Below are 22,178 nucleotides of genomic sequence, written 5' to 3'. Positions count from 1 at the left end.
TAGCTATGTAATAGCATGATGCCACCAGGAACATAAAAGTTCCCATGCCTCTTTTTTCCAGTCATAACTTTTTTTTTGTTTTATTCTTCTTATTTCTTTCATCTAATTAACTTTATCCTGCAGAATATGGGTGTGGTTAATGTCTTATTCTTTTGTCTCCCTTATAGCTCGTAGAACATTGCCTTACACATAATACAAAGTCATTGAATTAATAATTAATTGATTAGTTCAATTAATTAATACAATAATACTTATCTATTATCATGGTACTATTTGGATTGGCCTCAAATTTCAAACTGTTGTTTGGGACCATATTCCTTACCATGGCATATAACATTTTGAAAAAAATTCAAAGAGGATTTTTGAGCAGAGCTTTTAAATAGGTTTCATAATAGCTATTGAGAAAGAATGCTTATAAAAATATTTTGGTTAATGCTACCAAATTAAATGAACATGAGGAATGGGGACATAGGGAGAATAGGATATTTCAGGAAGCTATTGGGAGCAGAATTCTGTCTTAAAGCTAGAAATCTTGGTAAACATGGAACTGAGAGTTTGAGAAGAAGTAGACTAATTGTTTATAATTTTTTTATATTCAGGTATTTTTCATTTGAAATAGAGTCATAGCCTGGGGTCTTTTGTACAAACTTGTAACCTACATCTATTATACTGCCTCCTGCAGCTTTCTTAGCCTGGGTATAATCTTCTTAAATTTAGTCAGGTATAACTTATTGGTCTTGGTCAGTTTTTGAATGGGAGATTGCTCATGAAAGCTCAGATATCATATGAAATATTGTTAGTGAATCTAGGCCCTGGGCTAATATTGTAAAGTAAGCTCAGTTTGTGATATTTTTAGAAATAAATATGAAATGGAATTTCTGACCTTGTGTGTGTGTGTGTGTGTGTGTGTGTGTGTGTGTGTGTGTGTGAATGAGAGAGAGAAAGAGAGAGAGCCCCATGATATCCTTCATAGCCATAGAGATGTTAATTCTATTGTCCTGGCCAAGTTCTAGTCACCTAATTACATTCTGTCTACTTTAGATACACTCTGTCACTTTCATTGTGTGTGTATATATATATTTGTTTGTTTTTTAATAAAAAAAAAACAACTTTATGTACCTAACAGTTGTGTGTTGCTACTTTGGGTTATTAGTTAGTCTTTTACTTTCTTTCCCCAGGAGGCTATTTGTTAATGCAATGAAAGTGCTCAGGAACCTATAAATGGAGAGCACTATATATTTGTCAGCCATTTGTATATATCCTTAGAAAAGATGGGCACAAGGAATAGATGTAAGTTGCTTATTGAACATTAGATACTCTTAAATATCTATATCTATATATAAATATATATCTCTATCCTGTTTTAGTAATTATGAGAAAAGAAACTCTCCTTGCCCAACTCTATTTTTGTAAATGGGCTAAATTAACAATAGTAACAGTTGCTTGTATTTATTTAACACTTTATGGTTTGCAAGTCACTTATTTTACAGTAATCTAATGAAGCAGCTATGACAGGCATCATCATTTTATTAAGAAGTTGAGATTTTTGTAGCCCTAATACTAATAGGTGAGAGAAACAGGATCACAGTATTTGATCTTGGTGGGATCTTAGAGCTCATCTAATCTGAGTGCCTCATTTTTGGGGGGGGGGGCTAGGCAATGGGTTTAAGTGACTTGCCCAGGGTCACACAGCTAGTGAGTGTTATGTGTCTGAGGCCAGATTTGAACTCAGGTCCTCCTGACTCCATGGTTGGTGCTCTATCCTCTGTGCCACCTAGCTGCCCTAGGAAACTATCTTTTCTGTTTGTATCCCCCGCACTTAGCCCAGGTACCTAACACATAACGGGTGCTCCAAACATTTTTATTGCCTGTTGTCTATTGATTCTCTCATCTCTTGTTTCCTGTAGGAGCTAGCCTTAGTAATTATGTCCTCTCTCCTCATTTTCTTTTCTACTACCTTCTTCTCGGTCTCCCCCAACTTTATATTGTTTGTTCTTTCCAAAGGAAATACATATATTATCATTGTACAACCACTGTAGGTCACAACTTTTCAATATGATGTTGTTAATTATGTTTAGAGAACTCTTAGAGTCTGCTACATCACCCATTCATGAATCTTTCTAATATGAAGTCTTTTGTGTTGAGTGACTCTTTAGTTTCTTTTTGTCCCATTCTCTGACATTCTTTACAATAGATATTATAACCTTATTCTTTTCAATGTGGCCTTCAGAAGAAAGGTATTTTTTCCCCTTATAAGAATAAAGCATTTCTTGTAGCCTTCACATAGAAAAACTAAACTAAGTTATTTTCTGAGATACTACCTTCTGCATTCTTAAATTTAAAAAAAAACTTCTTTTGGAATCATTAAATGTATTTTTGTCTCTATGTACAAGAAAACTCACTTCTGCAGCTACTTTAAATTCAGTTTATTGTCTGCTTCGATAATACCCTTGAGAAACATCAGCTTTCTCATGGAGGAATAAATCCCGTGACCCACACAAAAGATAGAAAGAAGCATTGGTGGTAGAGGGTGTGGGTAGATTGTGAAGTAAAGTGAAGAGGATGTAGACTAGCTTATAAAGTTTCTCTTTTTTTAAAAATTTATTTTAGTTTTCAGCATTCACTTCCATAAGATTTTGAGGTTTAAATTTTCTCCCCATCTCGTCTCTCCCCTCACCCTAAGATGGCATGCCTTCTGAATACCCCTTCTCCTAATCTGCCCTCCCTTCTATCTCTCACCCTCTTTTCTTATCCCCTTCCCCTTCAGTTTTCCTGTAGGGCAGGATAGATTATCTTATTTCCCAGTTGCATGTGAAAACAGTTTTTTTTTTTTACATTTGTTTTTAAAACTTTGGGTTCCAAATTATCCCTTCCTCCCTCCCCACCCACCCTAATTGAGAAGGCAAGCAACACAATACAGGTTATACATGTGTAGTCATGCAAAACACTTCCGTAGTAGTCATGTTGTGAAAAAGTAAGTGTATTTCCCTTAATCCTATCCTGCCCCTATTTATTCCATTCTCTCTTTTGACCCTGTCCCTCCTTAGAAGTGTTTACTTCTGATTACCCCTTCCTCCATTCTGCCCTCCCCTCTATCATCCCCTTGCTCTCTTATCCCCTTCCCCCCTCCATTTTCCTGGAGGGTAAGATAGATTTCCATACCCAACTCAGTATGTATGTTATTCCCGCCTTAAGCCAAATTCAATGAGAGTTAAGATTCACTCGTTCCCTCTCACTTTCCCCCACTTCCCCTCCACTGTAAAAGCTTTTTCTTGTCTGTTTTATGTGAAATAATTTGCTCCATTCTACCTTTCTCTTTTTCCTTCTCCCAGTATAATCCTCTCTCACCCCTTAATTTTATTCTCCAGATATCACCCCTTCATCTTCAACTCACCCTGTACCCTCTATCTGTCTGTCTATCTATCTATCTATCTGTCTGTCTGTCTGTCTGTCTGTCTGTCTGTCTGTCTGTCTATCTATCTATCTAGCTATCTATACATACATAAAATTTTTTCCCTCCAACTACCCTAATACTGACAGAGGTCTCATGAGTTACAAATATCATCATTCCATGCAGGAATGTAAACAGTTCAACCTCAATAAGTCTTTTATGATTTCTCTTTCCTGTTTACCTCTTCATGTTTCCCTTGAGTCTTGTATTTGAAAGTCAAATTTTCTATTCAGTTCTGGTGTTTTTATTAAGAATGCTTGAAAATCTTCTGTTTCACTGAATGTACATTTTTTCCCCTGAAGGATTATACTCAGTTTTACTGGGTAGGTGATTCTTGGTTGTAATCCTATCTCCCCTCCTGAATAGTATATTCTAAACCCTGCGGTTCCTTAAAGTAGAAGCTGCTAAATCTTGTGTTATCTTGATTGTGTTTTCACAGTACTTGAATTGTTTCTTTCTGGCTGCTTGCAATATTTTCTCCTTGATCTGGGAATTCTGGAATTTGACTACAATATTCCTAGGAGTTTTCATTTGGGGATCTCTTTCAGGAAGTGATCAGTGGATTCTTTCCATTTCTGTTTTGCCCTCTGGTTCTAAAATATCAGGGCAGTTTTCCTTGCTAATTTCTTTTTTTTTTTTTTTTTTGGCAATTGGGGTTAAGTAACTTGCCCAGGGTCACACAGCTAGTAAGTGACTAGTGTTTGGTCTGAGGCCGGATTTGAACTCAGGTCCTCCTGACTCCAGGGCCGGTGCTCTATCCATTGCGCCACCTAGCTGCCCCGATAATTTCTTAAAAGATGATGTCTAGGCTCTTTCTTTGATCATGGCTTTCAAATAGTCCAATAATTTTTGAATTATCTCTCCTGGATCTATTTTCCAGGTCAGTTGTTTTTCCAGTGAGATATTTCACATTGTTTTCTAGTTTTTCATTCTTTCGATTTTATTTTAGTGTCTTGATTTCTCATAAAGTTGTTAGCTTTCAATTACTCCATTCTAATTTTTTTTTCTTTTTTTGTTATTTGTTTTTTAATTTTTTTAAATTTTTTTCCTCCATTCTAATTTTTAAGAAAGTATTTTCTTCAGTAAACTTTTGGACTTCCTTTTCCATTTGGCTAATTTTGCTTTTTTAAGTCATTGCCCTCATTGGCTTTTTGGACCTCTTTTGCATTTGGTTTAGGCTATTTTTTAAGATGTCATTTTCTTTTTTCTTTTTTTTTTTTTTTTAGGCAATTGGGGTTAAGTGACTTGCTTAGGGTCACACAGCTAGTAGGTGTCAAGTGTTTGGTCTTAGGCTGGATTTGAACTCAGGTCTTCCTAACTTCAGGGCCAGTGCTCTATCCACTGCGCCACCTAGCAACCCCTAAGATATTTTCTTCAGTATTTTTTTGGGTCTCCTTTAGCAAGCTGTTGACTTGTTTTTCATGATTTTCTTGTATCACTCTCATTTCTCTTCCCAATTTTCCCTCTACTTCTCTTACATGCTTCTCAAAATCCTTTTTGAGTTCTTCCATGGCCTGGGACCAATTCATATTTTTCCTGGAGGCTTTGGATGTAGGACCTTTGACTTTGTTGTCTGCTTCTGGTTGTATGTTTTGATCTTCCTTGTCATCAAAGAAAGATTCTATGGTCTCACTGTTTTTGTGAGGTTTGCTCACGATCCCCGCCAATTACTTGAGTTATAAACTCTTTGTTAAGGTAAGGGTCTGCTTCCAGTGTAGAGAATTTACTGTCTCAAGCTTCGGGGGTTTTGTGCAACTGTTTTCAGAGATACTTCTAGTATCTCAGAGATCTATCTAGATCTGAAATTTTCAGTTCTTCCAAGGTGATATGATAAGGGGGGAGATGTTTATTCCTTTCCTGGCCTGTGCTCTGGTCTGTGAGTGACCACAAGTACTCTTTTCTGCCTTGGAACTGTAAGGAGGATTTCCTCTCCACCACCACTACAAGCTCCATCATGCTAGCACTCTTCCTCGCCCAAGGACCGCCACCCAGAACTGTGACCCAGATCCAAGTATAGGCAAAGCAAGAGAATCCTGCCTCAGCATCAGCCTCCCCGGGGCTGCACATGGGGACTGGAGCATGGACTGAGCTTTTCTGTCACCGCAGCCACAGATTTTTCCTACTGACCTTCTAAGTTGTCTTTGACATTCATGAATTGAGAAGTCTGGAAACCGCCACAGCTGCCCGTGACTCAGTCATTTGAGGGCTGCTCTAGGTTTGCTGAGGCCTGTTTTGCCTGCACCCATGCCAAACTGCGCTCCTCTTCCCACCTGGTGCGATATACATTTCCAATCAACCCTCCAGGTTGTCTTGGGCTGGAAATTTGTTTCACTCTGTCTTTTTGTGGGTTCTGCTACTTTAGAATTTTAGAGCCATTTTAAAAAGGCATTTGCAGGGGTTTGGGGGAGAGCTCAAGCAAGTCACTGCTTTTACTCTGCCATCTTGGCTCCACCCTCTCTAGAATTTCTTTTAAAAAATGGTTCCAAATATAACCTTCCCTTAACCACCTATCCTTTTCCTTTAAGGAAAACAAAACCAAAACCAGTTAAGTAAAACCATCTGGCAAATTTACTTACATCTGAAAACATATGTAACATCCCAAACCCATAATCTTTTACCTCTCTAGTGAAAGAAGAGAGGTAGATTTGTTTCTTCTTTGGGGACATGCTTGGTTGTTATACTCCCATGTGTTCAGTTTTGTTTTAGTATTATTTTTGTTTATATCATTTTAGTCATTGTGAGTATTACTTTCTTATTTTTTCTTACTTCACTCTGCATTAATTCATTACAAGTCTATCCATGTGTTTCTGGAGTCCTCATTTATTATTTCTTAAATATTCAAATAGATCTGTGATCTCTTCAATTTGTATGTTCTCTTCAGTGATTCAGATCCGTTTCTGCCCATCCTGTATAATTTTTTCTGTCTTCTCATATAAATTCATGACAGAGAGATCCACCTATTATTCAATAGATCTTCCTTCCTTTCTCTGAACATTATAAGGGTACCAGTGGATCTCTTAGGATATTTAATTATTGGCCATCACCCTTGCCACATGGCCAGCTAATCTTCTTTTTCTATCGTACATTTCCCTGACGACGTTCTTTTTTTTTCTGCATTTCTACAAAGTTCTTCTTTTGTTATATATTACACCTTGCTCACACTTACTTGCTCCTTTAGGTAGAGGTGTCCTCTCCATTTCTCTTTGTGTGGTACTCATTTTCAATCCTTCAGAGACTGTAGTGTCTCCCAAACATAGCCAGTATTAGTAGAACATTGATATTAAAAGGACATTGCACACTTCCACTTCTGGGAGCCAAGATGGCAGAATAAGAAGTAAGTTGCTCACACCCTCCCTTACTGACCTCTGAAAGCCCATAAAATATCACCCCAGGAAAAACTGTGGAGCAGCTGAGCCAGCAGAAAGATGGGATGCAGCAGTCTTGTAGCCCAGGAAGCTTGGAGGATTAATGGAAAAGGCCCCTCTTGCTCTGGGGAGGGAGAGCAGTATAAGGACAGGAGGTGTCCCAGCAAACCAGTGGCAAGCTCCACATCAGCATACCAGGAGAAGATCCTGAGCCCCAGGGTAGTGGAGCAGGCAAGCGCCAACACCAGGACCCCCTGAGTACCTCAGTACAGGCAGGGGAACCAGTAGTCACCAGCTTAGAAAACCACCATGTGCGATGACATTCTCCAGCAGCCAAATCTTCTGATGCCTCAGCATAATTCCCAGAAGAACATCTCGAGGAGGCAAAGCTCCAGGCTGATAGATATCTTCGAGCAGCCAAACAAAGGAGTGCAAGACCTGGGTGAGCAGGCATCCCCCAGGGGCCAAACTCCCCATCCCCATCTGGACAGCTCCAGTGTTGCTGACCCCAGTCCAGCACCACGTAAGTTGCCAGAACCCTACAACCTCCAACTGCCAGCATCTGAGGTCCCAGCACACAAAGCCAGTGACCAGGTCCAGGGCTCCCAGCACAAGAAGCTTGGGTCAGTGCACTCTGTGCTCCAGGAGGAGAGCTCAACTTTTTTTTAAAAGTCAGGAAATAGGCAAACACCATCTACAAAAAGCAGAAATGGACAATGACCATAGATTCTTATTATGGGGACAGGGAAAATCAAGACACAAATTTAGAAGAGTACAACATTATCAATATACCCACACCTGAAACTTCAAAGGGGAATATGAACTGGTCTCCAGCCCAAAAAGCCTTCTTGGAAGAGCTCAAGAAGGATTGTAAAAGTCAAATAAAAGAGGTAGAAAAAAAGTTGGGAAAAGAAATGAGAGGTATGCAAGAGAAAGTCAATAGCTTGGAAAAGGAAGGACAAAGACTAACTGCAGAAAACAAGACCTTAAAAAATACAATTGGCCAAATAGAAAAAAAAAAGTGCACTGAAGAAAACAAGTCCCTAAAAATACAGTTGGCCAAATGGACAAAAAAGTACATTGAGGAAAACAACTCCTTAAAAAGTAGAATTGGCCAAATGGAAAAGGAGGCACAAAAACTCACTGAAGAGAATTCCTTAAAAAATAAAATGAGCCAAATGGAAAAGGAGGTACAAAATCTAAAAGAAGAAAACAATTTGTTAAAAATTAGAATTGGGCAAGTGGAATGACTCTATGAGAGATCAAGAATCAGTTAAACAGAAACAAAAGAATGAAAAAATACAAGAAAATGTAAAGTACCTTAATTCGTAAAACAACTGGCCTAGAATAGATCCAAGAGAGACAATTTAAAAATTATTGGTTCACCTGAAAACCATCATGAAAAAAAGAACCTGGACAGTATCTTTCAGGAAATCATCAAAGAAAATTGCTCTGAGGTCCTAGAACCAGAAGGTAAAATAGTCATTGAAAGAATCCACCAATCACCTCCTGAAAGAGATCCCAAATTGAAAACTCCAAGGAACATTGTAGCCAAATTCCAAAATTACCAGGTCAAAGAGAAAATACTGCATGCAGCCAGAAAGAAACAATTTAAACAGTCATGGAACTACAGTCAGGATTACACAGGACCTTGCAGCTTCTACATTAAAAGATCAGAAGGCTTGGAGTATGATATTCTGTAAAGCAAAGGAGCTTAGATTACAACCAAGGGTCAACTACCCAGTGAAATTGAGCATAATCTTTCAGGAGAGGAGATGGATATTCAATGAAATAGGGGACTTCCAAACCTTCCTGATGAAAAGACCAGGACTCAACAGAAAATTTGATCTTCAAATACAAGACTCAAGAGAGGTATAAAATGATAAGCAGGAAAGAAAAAAAAAAGATAGTATGTTATTAATAAGGGCAAACTGTTTACATCCCTACAAGGGAAGATGACACTTGTAACTCTTGAGAACTGTATTGTTATTATGACATTTAAAAGGGGTATACATAGACAGAGGGGGTGGGTATAAATTGACTTTGATGTGATGATAAAAAATCTAATTAAATGGTGATTGCGTTTGTCCTTTGTTCTCAAGAGGACCATGACATCAGGGAGATGATGACATGACTTGCAATTGACTTTGATTTGAGTGAGGGAGGGCTGTGCAAGGTCACCAGCCTCACTTTCTCCTCCAGAGCCATCTGGGTCCAGTGGGCAGGTATTCATCAAGGTAACTGGAGTTGGCCCAGGATACAGTGGAAGACCCTAGCCCTTTTAAGATAAGGTCTTTTTCAGGTTCTCACTTTGAGTGAGGTAACGCCCATTCAGCAAACAGAGCTCTTTAAGATGTGAGTCCAGGGATGGCCCCTTTAATAAAAGAAAAAAATCTAACTGGGAGGGGACGACCCTCAAGAGTTGCTGGCCAAAAAAGAAACAATTACTATTTGCGTTTGTCCTTCTTTCTAGAAGAGGACCATGACATCAGGGAGATGATGACATGACTTGCAACTGACTTGGATTTGAGTGAGGGAGGGCTGTGTAGGGTCACTAGCCTCACTTTTTCCACCGGAGTCATTAGTGAAAAGGATTTGTACTGGGAGAAGATGAAAGGAAGAGGCAGAGAAGGGTAAATTACATCACATGAAAAGACACAAAAACCTATTACAGTAGAGGGGAAGAAGGGAGGGAGATGAGCATTGTTTGAACCTTACTGTCATCAGATTTGGTTCAAAGAGGGAATAACATAATTAGTTAGGTATAGAAATCTAACTTACCCTATATGAAGTAAGTGGGGAAAGGGAAAAGAAAGGGACGGAGTAAATAGAAAGGAGGGAAGAAGAAGTAAGGATAAAGAGAAAGAAAAGGGAGAGGGCTAATAGAAGGGAGGGCAGATTGAGGGAAGTGGTGGTTGAAAGCAAAACTCTAGTGAGGAGGGAAAGGGAGAAAGGAGAGAGAAAAAAAACCATAAATGGGGAATAATAGGATGGAGAGAAAGACACAAATAGTAATCATAACTGTGAATGTAAATTGGATGAACTATCCCATAAAACAGAAGCAGATAGCAGAGTGGATTAAAAATCATCATCCTACAATATGTTGTTTACAAGAAACACATTTTAAGCAGAGAGATACACACAGTAAAGATAAAAGGGTGCAGCAGAATATATTATGCTTCAGCTGAAGTAAAAAAAAAAGCAAGGGTACCAATCCTGATCTCAGACAAAGAAAAATCAAAAATAGATCTAATTAAAAGAGATAAGGAAGGAAACTACATTTTGCTAAAGATACCTTACCATAGACAATGAAGTAATGTGATTACTAAACATATATGCACCAAGTGGTATAGCATCCGAATTCTTAGAGGAGTTAAGGGAGTTACAGGAAGAAATAGATAACAAAACTATACTAGTGGGGGCACTTCAACCTCCCCCTCTCAGAACTCGATAAATCTAACCACAAAATAAACAAGAAAGAAGTTAAGGAGATGAATAGAATTTTAGAAAAGTTAGATATGGGTGACCTCTGGAGAAAATTGAATGGGGATAGAAAGGAATGTACTTTTTTCTCAGTAATATATGATATCTACACAAAAATTGACTATGTACTAGGGCATAAAAACCTCACAATTCAGTACAGAAAGGCAGAAATATTAAATGCACCATTTTCAGATCATGATACAATAAAAATTACATGTAATAAAGGGCCAGGGAAAGATAGACTAAAAATTAATTGGGAATTAAATAATCTAATCCTAAAGAATGAGTGGGTCAAGCAACAAATCATAGAAACAATCAATAACTTCAGCTAAGAGAATGACAGTAATGACACAACATACCAAAACTTATGAGATGCAGCAAAAGTGGTTCCCCGGGGAAGTTGTATATCACTCAACGCTTGCATGAATAAAATAGAGAAAGAAGAGATCAATGAATTGGGCATGCAACTAAAAAAGTTAGAAAAAGAACAAATTAAAAATCCCCACTTAAATACTAAATTAGAAATTCTAGAAACCAAAGAAAAGATTAAAAAAATTGAAATTAAGAAAACTATTGAACTAATAAATAAAACTAAGAGCTGGTTTTATGGCAAAAACCTAATAAAATAGATAAACCTTTGGTTAATTTGATTAAAAAAAAAGAAAGAAGAAAACCAAATTACCAGCATCAAAAAATGAAAATGATGAATTCACCACCTATGAAGAGGAAATCAAAACAATAATTAGGAGCCATTTTGCCCAATTGTATGCCAATAAATTTGACAATCTTAGTGAAATGGATACATATTTACAAAAATATAAATTGCCCAGATTAAATAACCCTATTTCAGAAGAAGAAATTGAACAAGCCATCAATGAACTCCCTAAGAAAAAATCTCCAGGGCCAGATGGATTTACAAGTGAATTCTATCAAACATTTAAAGAATAATTAATTCTAATACTCCATAAACTATTTGGGAAAATAGGTGAAGGAGTCCTACCAGATTTTTTTATGATACAAATATGGTGCTGATACCTAAACCAGGAAGAGCCAAAACAGAGAAAAAATTATAGACCAATTTCCCTAATAAATATAGATGCAAAAATTTTAAATAAAATATTAGCAAAGAGATTATAGCAACTTATCTTGAGATAATACACTATGACCGGGCAGAATTTATACCAGGAATGTAGGGTTGGTTCAACATTAGGAAAACTATCAGCATAGTTGACCATATCAACAACAAAACTAACAGAAATCATATGATTATCTCAATAGATGCAGAAAAAGCATTTGACAAAATACAACACCCGTTCCTATTAAAAACACTAGAGAGCATACGAATAAATGGAGTCTTCCTTAAAATGATAGGAAGCATCTATCTAAAATCATCAGCAAGCATTTTATGTAATGGAGATAAGTTAGAAGCAGTTCCAATAAAATTGGGGGTGAAACTAGGATAGTGTACCAGGAGATAGCTATGCATAGCTATCTATAACAGAATCACCACTGTTATTTAATATTTTACTCAAAATGTTAGTTTTAGCAATAAGAGAAGAAAAAGAAATCGAAGGAATTAGAATAGACAAAGAAGAAACAAAGCTATCACTTTTTGCAGATAATATGATGGTATACTTAGAGAATCCTAGAGAATCAAGTAAAAAACTACTTGAAATAATAAACAAATTTAGCTAAATTGTACTATATAAAATAAATCCACATAAATCATCAACATTTCTATATACTGCTAATGAAACCCCGTAGCATGCGATAGAAAGAGAAATTCCATTTAAAGTTACTGTAAACACTATAAAATATTTGTGAGTCTTTGTGCCAAAACAAACTCAGGAACTATATGAACACAATTACAAAACACTTTTCACACAAATAAAGTCAGATCTAAATAATTGGAAAAACATCAGTAGCTCATGGGTAGGCTGAACTAATATAATAAAAATGACAATTCTACCTAAATTAATTTTCTTATTCAGTGTCATACCAAACTACCAAAGAAATTATTTTATAGTGCTAGACAAAACAATAACAAAATTCATCTGGAAGAACAAAAGATCCAGAATATCAAGGGGACTATGAAAAGAAATGCAAGGGAAGGTGACCTAGCTGTACCAGATCTTAAATTGTATTATAAAGCAGGAGTCATCAAAACTTCTTGGTACTGGCAAAGAAATAGAGCGGTGGATCACTGGAATAGGTTAGGTATGCAAGACACAGTAGTCAATGACTATAGTAACCTACTATTTGATAAAGACTCCAAAGACTCCAGCTTCTGGGATAAAAACTCACCATTTAACAAAAAACTGCCGGGAAAACTGGAAAAGAGTATGGCAGAAACTAGGCATAGACTAACATCTTACACTCTATACCAAGATAAAGTCAGAATGAGTTCCATGATTTAAATATAAAGACTGATACTGTAAGCAAACTGGGAGAGCATGGAATAATTTACCTGTCATATTTATGGAGAACAGAAGCATTTATGACCAAACAAGAGTTAGAGAACATTATGAAATGCAAAATGGATAACTTCGATTACATTAAATTAAAAAGTTTTTACATAAACAAAGCCAATGCAACCAAGATTAGAAGGGAAGCAGAAAACTGGGAAACAATTTTTACAGCCAGTGTCTCTGATAAAGGCCTCATTTCTAAAATTATATATAGAGAACTGAGTCAAATTTATAAGAATACAAGTCATTCCCCATTTGATGAATGGTCAAACACTATGAATAGGCAGTTTTCAGAGGAAGAAATTAAAGCTATTTATAGTGATATGAACAAATGCTCTAAATCACTGTTGATTAGAGAAATGCAAATCAAAACGACTCTGAGGTACCACACCACACCTATCAGATTGGCTAACATGAAAAAATAGGAACATGATGAATGTTGGAGAAGATGTGGGAAAATTGGAACACTAGTGCATTGTTGGTGGAGTTGTGAACTGATCCAACCATTCTGGAGAGCAATTTGGAACTATTCCCAAAGGGCTATATAATTGTGCATACCCTTTGACCCAGCAAGACCACTTCTAGGTCTGTGTCCTGAAGAGATCATAAAAATGAGAACAGGACCCACATGTACAAAAATATTTGTAGCAACTCTTTTTGTAGTGGCAAAGAATTGGAAATTGAGAGGATGCCCATCAATTGGGGAATGGTTGTGGTATATGAATATAATGGAATACTATTGTGCTATAAGAAATGATGAGCAGGCAGGCTTCAGAAAAACCTGGAAAAATTTACATGAACTGATGCTGAGTGAAATGAGCAGAACCAGGAGAACATTGTACACAGTAACAGCCACATTGTGCAATGACTGACTTAGATGGACTTAGCTCTTCTCATCAATTCAGTGAACTAAGACAACTCTAAAAGACTCACAGTGGAAAATACTCACAATGGAAAATACTATCCACATCTAGAGAAAAAAACTATGGAGTCTGAATACAGATGGAAGCATACTATTTGCTCTCCTTTTCTTTTTTTGTTTTGTTTTATTTCTTCTTTCTCGTGGTTCCCCCCATTAGTTCTAATTCTTCTATATATCATGACTAATGTGAAAATATGCCTTAAAAGAATGTATAAGTAGATCCTGTATCAGACTGCATGCTGTCTTGGGAAGGAGAGAGGAGAAGGAGGGGAGAAAATTTAAAACTCAAAATCTTATGCTGAAAACTAAAAATAAATACATTATTAATTTTCTTTTAAAAAAGGACATTGCAGTGGTACTCCCTTACAGTTATATACTGTAATCAATTAATCACTTGATATGTCTATGGATATCCTTTTTCTTTGTAGTTCTTGGTACTTACCCTCCCCCACCAAAAGTGCTATAATGATTATCTGGGTGTACATGGTACCTCCTTTGGATATATTCTAGAGTGGGACCTATGGGTGAAAGGGTATGGATATTTTTCTCACTTTTGACATAATTACAAATGGTTTCCAGAATGGTTAGATAGTTCCACCAATCATGTGTTAGTGTGCCTGTCAACTACAAGTCATACAGCAATGGTTATTTCTTTCTTTCATCATCTTTGACAATTTACATAGTTGGTTTATTTGATATTTTTCTTATTATTAGTGATTTGGAAGTATTTCCTGTGGATGTTAATAGTTTGCAGTTCTTGAGAACTATTTGATCATATCTTCTTTTTAAACCATTTATCTATTGAAGAATGACACCTGGTCTTCTATACCTGCATTATTTCCCTTTATATTTTGGATATCTGCCTTTTGTCAGAGATATTTGATGCAAATCTTCTCAATCGTGGTTTCTCTTTTTATTCCAGCTGCATTGATTTATTCATACAAAAGCATTTCAATTTAATGCAATCAAAAGGTTTGTTTTATCTTTTCTAATCTCTTCTATACTTTTTTTTTTGAGCATTGGATTTCTCATCCTAGCCATAGTTGTAAAACATATAATTTCCTTATCCTCTATTTTTTATAATATGACTTTTTAATATAAATTATGCAAGTATTTGGTACTCGCTGTAGTATACAGTTGCTTATCTAAACCCTTTTTTTTCTTTTTGGCAAACTGACTAGCATTTCTTTTAAATAGGATGTCTTCGCTCAAGTATTGTATTTTTTGGGGGGGGTGTTATTGAATATTAGGTAGTTGAATTCAGTTGTTTTTTCTGATTCTTGTTTAATCTCTTCTGTAAAAAAGCTATTTTTTTTCCTGGGCCCCCTGACTTTCTCATATGCCTGTTTATTTTTCATATTTAAACATTTCTCTTGGTTTCTGCTGATCCACTTTTTAATTTTTAACCAATAATAGCAAAAACAATATTTATATAGTGTTTTTAAGTTTTACATGTATAGTGTGCTATCCACTATGCCAGTTTACCTCTCAGTGCCAGATATTTTCGGTATATAAGTTAATAACTTTTTGTGCATAGTTCCAAATTGCTTTCCAGAATGACTGGATGAGAATGGAGTTTACAGCTCTACCAATGATCAGATAGTTAATAAACATTTCTTAAGTGCCTACTGTGTGCCAAACATTGTGCTATGTGTTGGAGAGCCAAAGAAAAATTATAGTCCCTGATCTCAAGGAGCTCACAGGCTAATGAGGGTAGACAGCATGTAAACAATTATGTGCAAACAAGCTACACAGAGGATAAATTGATAAATCTTGTACTGCTCAACCCAATATTTTTCCCACTTAAAAAAATTATTTCCTAAGATTCTTGATCTTTTGTTCATCCAGATATATTTTGTTCTGTTGGTCCTATTAAGTAATATTTTTGTTTGAGATAGTACTAAATAAGTAAATTATTTTAGTTAATATTGTAATTTTTTATTGTATTGACTTGGCCTAACCATGAATGATTAATATTTTTGCAATTATTTAGGGCTATTTTGATAGAATCCCTTCTTAGGAAAGCAAATTTCAGAGTCATAAAGATAGATTGGATGCCCAAGCCAACAGTTTTATGGGAAAAGTTGGTCTAAGAGAAATGAGAAACTCTATGTAATTAAATTCTGATGAAATAAACATAAACAATTTTTAGCAAATGCAGAGCTATAATCTATTATCTGGTTAATTTTTAAATTTATCAGACAAAAATGAGAGTAAGAGCAGATATCTTGTGGTGCATACAAAAGAGATGTTTGGTCTCCTAAGAATGATACCAGAAATGCTAAATCTTAAGTCAAGTTAAAGCCAGCAATGAATGCTAAGGACAATAAAAATGGCTTCTTCTAAAGCTATGCTGGGGTAAGAGAAAAATCATAGAAGAAATAGGTCAACTGCTTATGATGGATGAGATGTTGTTAATGGATAAAGAAAATATAGAAGCATTCTGGGTTTTTTAAAATTTTTTATTTATTTATTAATTTTTTGGACTGGGAAGAGTAACATAAAAGTGGCTAATAGGAAATTGAAACCCACAAAAAGCGAAAAGATTAGGAGAGCACTGAACTTTAATCAGTTCAACTCTCCAGGCCTGAATAAACTATAACTCAGAGTATAATTACCAAAGTGATTTTCTTAAAACTCAGGTCTGACCATGTTAATCTCCTACTCAATAAACTATAATAACTCCTTATTTCTTCTAGGATCATATATAAACTCCTCTCTTTGTCATTTAAAGCTCTTCAAAACCTAGCTCCTTACTATTTTTCCAATATTTCTAATGTGACTACCATACACTCCAGCCATACTGGCCTGCTTGATGTTCCTTATTAGCAAAACTCTGTCTCCTATCTTTGTGCGTTTTTACTGGCTGTGTCTTGTGCCCAGGAGGCACTCCCTTCTCACCTGCCTGGTTTCCTTCAGGACTCAACTTAGATACTCCCATGTGGGAACGCCTTTCCTATTCCCTCTAGCTACTAGTGCCTTCCCTCATAAGGTTACTTTTTATTACTTTGTATGTGTCTTGTATAAACCTATTAATATACATGTTACATCATCTATTAGAATGCCAGATCCTTATGGGTAGGTACTATTTCACTTTTGTCTTTGTATCTCTAGTCTTTAGCACAGTACCTAGCAAACACCTAATTGATGCATGTTGATTGCTATGATTGATAATCCTATGTCAATTATCTTTGAAACTTTTAGAGAATGGAAGACGTACATAGCACTTTAAATGGGCAAATGATGTCCTGAATTTCTAAAATAGTAATAATAATAATGATAATTATAATAATTAAGTAGTAGATAATATTTTTATAGTGCTTTAAGACTGAGGATCTCTTTCTAATATATGATTTCACATGAACCTCACAACAGCCCTGTGATGTCAGTGCTATTATGATCCCTGTTTTACTGATGAGGAAACTGAGGCTCCAAGAAGTTGTTACTCAAGACCATTCAACTAGTGAGGAGTCTGAGGCAGGATTCAAACTCACATCTTCCAGACTTCAGATTGAGTTCTATAAATTGGTGACTTGGCTTCAACTCCTAGCAACATTCTAGAATGTGTTATTGAAGATATAAAAAGTGTCACCTCCATGTGTACAAAAGTGATGAAACATAGTACCTATTGCCAGATAAAGGTGTGATGGACTCAGAATGTAAACTGAGGCATTTAAATAAAAAAAATTTTTTTTTGACATGGTCAATGAGCACATTTGTTTTTTTTTTTGACAGTACATGTTTGTAACTCTTTTTTTTCCTTGCTTTCTAAGTGGAGGGGGGTAGATGTGGAGAGCTAGAAAGGAAGGAATACAGACCTTAAAATAAAATAAAATTGAATTAAAAAAATTTTTAATGAAAGTATCATTCTCAACTTCTCACTCTCCTTCCCTCCCCCATATCTAATTTGTTGCCAAGGTCTGTCAATTTTTATCTTTGTAACATCTCACATATATGCCACATTCTCTTTTCTGACACTGCCACTTCTCTGGTGTAGGCCATCATCACCTCTTACATGAACTATTGCAGTAGCGTACTGTTGGTCTTCTTGTCATAAATATCTCCCCACTCCAGTCTGCCATTCAGCTGCTAAAATGATCTTCCAAAAGCCCGTGTCTGATCATGTTACTTCATACTCAATAAACTACAGTAGCTCACTGTCACCTCTATGACAGAATGTCAAATCCTCTTTCTGGTGTTCGAAGCTTTTCATAACATGCCTCTCAAGTGACTCCAGGCCCGCCATGAGCCAGTGACATTGACCTCCACGTTGTTGCTTCGATAAGACATTCTATCTCTAGAAGCTGTGCATTTTCACTGTCTTCCATGCTTGGAAATCTGTCTCTCGTCATCTTCAAAACATCTTAGTTTCCCAGGCTTCAAGTCCAGCTAAAATCCCACCTTCCATAGGGAGCTTTTCCCTATCCTCCTTAAATCTAATACCTTCTCTCAAAGGTTATCTTTAATTTATCCTGTGTATATCTTGTTCTTATGTAGTTGTTTGAATGTTGCCTCCCCCATTAGACTTTGATCTCTTTGAGAGCAGGGACTGTTTTTTTTCCTTTCTTTTTTACCCCAGCACTCAACACAGTGTCTGGCACATAATGGGTGCTTAATAAATGTTTATTGATTGATTGACTAATCATTAAGTGAGGACTTCATCAGGAATAGATCATACCAGATTAACCCTATTTCATTTTTTAATAGTTTATTAGACTCGTAATTTGGGGGTATTCCATAGACATAGATACACCTGAATTGCAGCAATGTATTTGAAAGTCTTTTTTTATGATATGCTTAGGGAAAAGGTAGGAAGATATGGGGTAGATAATTAGGTGGATTCAAAATTAGTTGAATAATTTTACCCAAAGACCTATTAACAGTTCACTGTGAATCTGGATGTGAGGTCTCTAGTGATATGCATCAGTGATCTATCCTTGACCTTCTATTCAGTGTTTATGCCAGTAACTTAGATTACACTGTAAATTACATACCTAGCAAATTTGTAAATGACAGGAAGCTGGTAGAGAGAGCTAACATGGATGACAAAATTAAAATCTGAGGAAATTTTCACTAGCACTATATATATGGTCAAGTTATCTTCCATTGCATGGCTGTAACTTATCATCCTTGCCCTACTTAGCCCAGAAAATGCATGCCTTTGGTTATAAGAAGGGATCCTGCAAGGGAGTAGACAATAGAGTGCAAGACTAGATGTAAATTAACCAATACAAATGAACAACTTGTACATGATCTATTAATAGCTGATTAATATCATCTTATACAGGGAAAGAATGTTGCACTACTATTCTTCTTTGATTTTGTCCTTTGTTTTATTTTTTAATTAGAATTTTGTAGTGAGAGTTTTTGGCCATTCTATGGAGAGTTTTCCATGAGAGCAGATCACCTCTGGAAAGTCTCATGATCTGTATTGATGTCTTCAAATGTAGGGCTAGATAACAAGACTTGCAAGTGTTAGTTTGGACTAAACAACTTCTTTAGGCCTCTTCCAACTCTGATTTTATGAATTGCTAGTTTAATATAATTTGGTCATTATACATTTTTCTCTAAGTGCTAAAAAAAGACGGTGCTGTGACTCTGGAGTATCTAACTCAAGGCCATTGGGAGACATCATTCTTTAGAATTGTGTGCATTCCTTTTTGTGATTTGAAGAAATATTATGTCTTTTGAAAGACCTAAAATGATATTACAGTATAGGAACACACAAGGGTACTCTAACGAGTCAGTATCATATTTAGTATAATAAATTAATCAGGCTTTGGAGTTTTGAAGCAACAAAATTATTTTGGCTCCTTGTCAATGAAACTGATTAATTTTAATTTCTATGCTTAATCTAATTGTTTCTAAAGTATGTTTTTACTCCCATGATGATGTAGTTAGATAGTAAGAATACAAAACAATAGAAAATTGTGCTATATTAGATACAACTCAAGTTGCTCAAAAAGATCAAGTATATGCAAATGCTATCAAATTACAAGATACTTGATCTCTTATCAGAGAGATGTCACTTAGGAGTTTTTTGTTTTTGTTTTACCAGTTATTTAGCTATTGAAATATATAAATTGTATTTCAAGGCTATTGGACAGGAAAAGAAGTTTTTTAAAAATAACCTCATTATTATACTACTGCTAGGTCTAATATCACAAAGAGTTTTTTTTTAAAAAGGGAAAAGGACCTACTTGTACAAAAATATTCATGGCAGCTCTTTTTGTGGTGGCTAAAAATTGGAAATCAAGGGGATGCCCATTGATTGGGGAATAGCTGAACAAATTGTGATATATGATTAGGATGGAATATTATTGTACTATAAAAATTGACAAGCAGGATGATTTCAGAAAAACCTAGAAAGACTTACATAAAGTGTTGCAAAGTAAAGTGAGCAGAACCAGGAGAATGTTGTACACAGTAACAGCAATATTGTAGGATAAAGAATTGTAGATGACTTAGCTATTCTCGGCAATACAGTTACCCAAGGTAATCCCAAAGGACTCATGATGAAGCATGCTATCTGCCTCCAGAGAAAGAACGTATATTTTTCTGAATACAAACGGAAGCATCCTTTCTTTCTTTGTTCCTTCCTTCCTTCATTTCCTTCTTTTTTTCATCTTCTTGTAGAAAGTGACTAATATGGAAATGTTTTACATGACTGCACATATGTAACCTACATCACATTGCTTAACATCTCAGGGAGGGAGGGAGAGAGGAATAGAATTTGGAACTCAAAACTTTAAAAACAATGTTAAAATATTTTAACATGTAATTGGGGAAAAATAAAATATTATTAAAATAATAATAAAAGGAAAATAACCTCATTACTGGTTTCAGAAGAAAAGAAATTAGAATTCTTATAATTATTTTTAAATGTTCTATATTAATTTTTGATTCCTTTTATTCTTGCAGTGTTACATGGGAGCCAATGGGCGATGGTAAAAAGATCATTTCATTGGCTGATAACCATTTGCTGTTGTGGGATTTGCAAGAAAGCTCAAGCCAAGCTGTGGTAAGGAAAAGGAATTAGAGAGACTTCTTGTAATTTTTTTCTTTTTTTACTTCTTGAAAACTAGGCCTTTGCTTAAATTTGGGGTGGTTTTAAAATTAAAACTCATTTAGAACTTTAACATTGATAACAAAACAGTGACTGTCTCATTGGGATAAGCTATCACTCAGCAGATTTAAGGACTAGCTCTTTGTCTTCCCATAATTCTAATAATTCTAGATTGACAAAGGTGTCCAGGAATACCATATTGGAATTCTATCATTGTAAATTCTTGGATATATCAGTTGTGATAATATCAGTTTGTGGGATGTATCAGTAAGAAATTAACCATGTTATTATGATCTACATGCTGATTCTGGTGAATATTTTAAGTGTATCGTCAGATTAAGATCATAGTCATAGGGTCATAGATCTAAAGGTAGAAGAGACAGACCTTAAGAGACCAAAAAGTGGAGGAGGACCCATATGTTAAAAAAAAATTTATGCGAGCTCTTTTTACAGTGACAAAGGACTGGAAAACAAGAGGGGATATTGCCCATCTATTGGGAAATGGCTGAAAAAATTGCATACTATGTGAATATAATTGTAAGGGATGGTTTCAAAGAAAGCTGAGAAGACTTGTTTGAACTGATACAGAGTAAAATTAGCAGAACTAAAAGAACAATTTGCATATAATATCAGCATTGTAAAGACAATCAACTTTTAGAAACTTACGAACCCTGAGCAGCCATGATTAGAGTGCCCATGGGAGAAACATGCTATCTACCTGTTGATGGACCCAGTATGCAGAATAGGCATACATTTTTCTAGACATGAATAATGTAAGAATTTGTTTTGTATGACTGTGCATATTTATTTCAAGGGGTTTTTTTTCTCTCTCCCCCTCCCTCCCTCCCTCTCTCTCTTTCTCTCTCTCATCTGAGCAAGAGGGGAATGTAGAGAGAGTAGAGATGTTACCCTCCTCCACGTTCCAAAAAAAGTCAAGAGAACAGAAGGAATCATATACAAGTAGACAACTTTGAAAATTATGTGTTGAATTGATTATACACTTAAAAAGAATAGCAAGCTCTACATAATAGAGATTTGCAGTTTCATGTATAACCTTTTCATCCTGTTCTACAGTACATGTGGAAATGCTCATTTTATTTGATGTTTATTTAGCTCAGAATAAAACAGAATAAGAAAAAAATATTTTAAAGGTGAATTCAGGTACTACATCTACATGTGTATGTTTCTTTAGCTATCAGGCTTCCTGGTATACAGTAAGGGATATATTTTTGGGCAATAAAGATTGCTCTGATAGGAGCCACTTGGTATCTGCATAACTAGAATGTCCAGAAGAAACAAAGCCTGATGCATTCAGCAGGTTTTTATCTTCCCCAATTTTGCACTGCCATCTTATAATCAAACTGCTAATGTATCTTTAGACCCTAAGCTATCTAAAAATGATTTTATGGTAGGGTGATTAATC

At 35.7% G+C, this 22,178-nt stretch overlaps 1 protein-coding gene across 2 annotated transcripts in view; it reads left to right on the top strand.

The window, feature by feature from the left end:
• The window catches only part of EIPR1 (EARP complex and GARP complex interacting protein 1), a 202,336-nt gene that overhangs the window by 150,888 nt on the left and 29,270 nt on the right, over positions 1-22,178 (top strand). For both annotated transcript variants that reach the window (XM_027840228.1, XM_027840229.1), the window contains one exon: positions 20,611-20,710. In XM_027840228.1, coding sequence (XP_027696029.1) covers positions 20,611-20,710 — 100 coding nt within the window. The remainder of the gene's footprint in view (positions 1-20,610; positions 20,711-22,178) is intronic.

The sequence above is a fragment of the Vombatus ursinus genome, unplaced genomic scaffold (genome assembly GCF_900497805.2).
Source record: "Vombatus ursinus unplaced genomic scaffold, bare-nosed wombat genome assembly UNPS02014841.1, whole genome shotgun sequence".
NCBI classification, from domain to species: Eukaryota; Metazoa; Chordata; class Mammalia; order Diprotodontia; family Vombatidae; genus Vombatus; species Vombatus ursinus.
The sequence above is the reverse complement of the archived record's forward strand: the minus strand, read 5'-3'. Positions and strand labels throughout refer to the sequence as shown.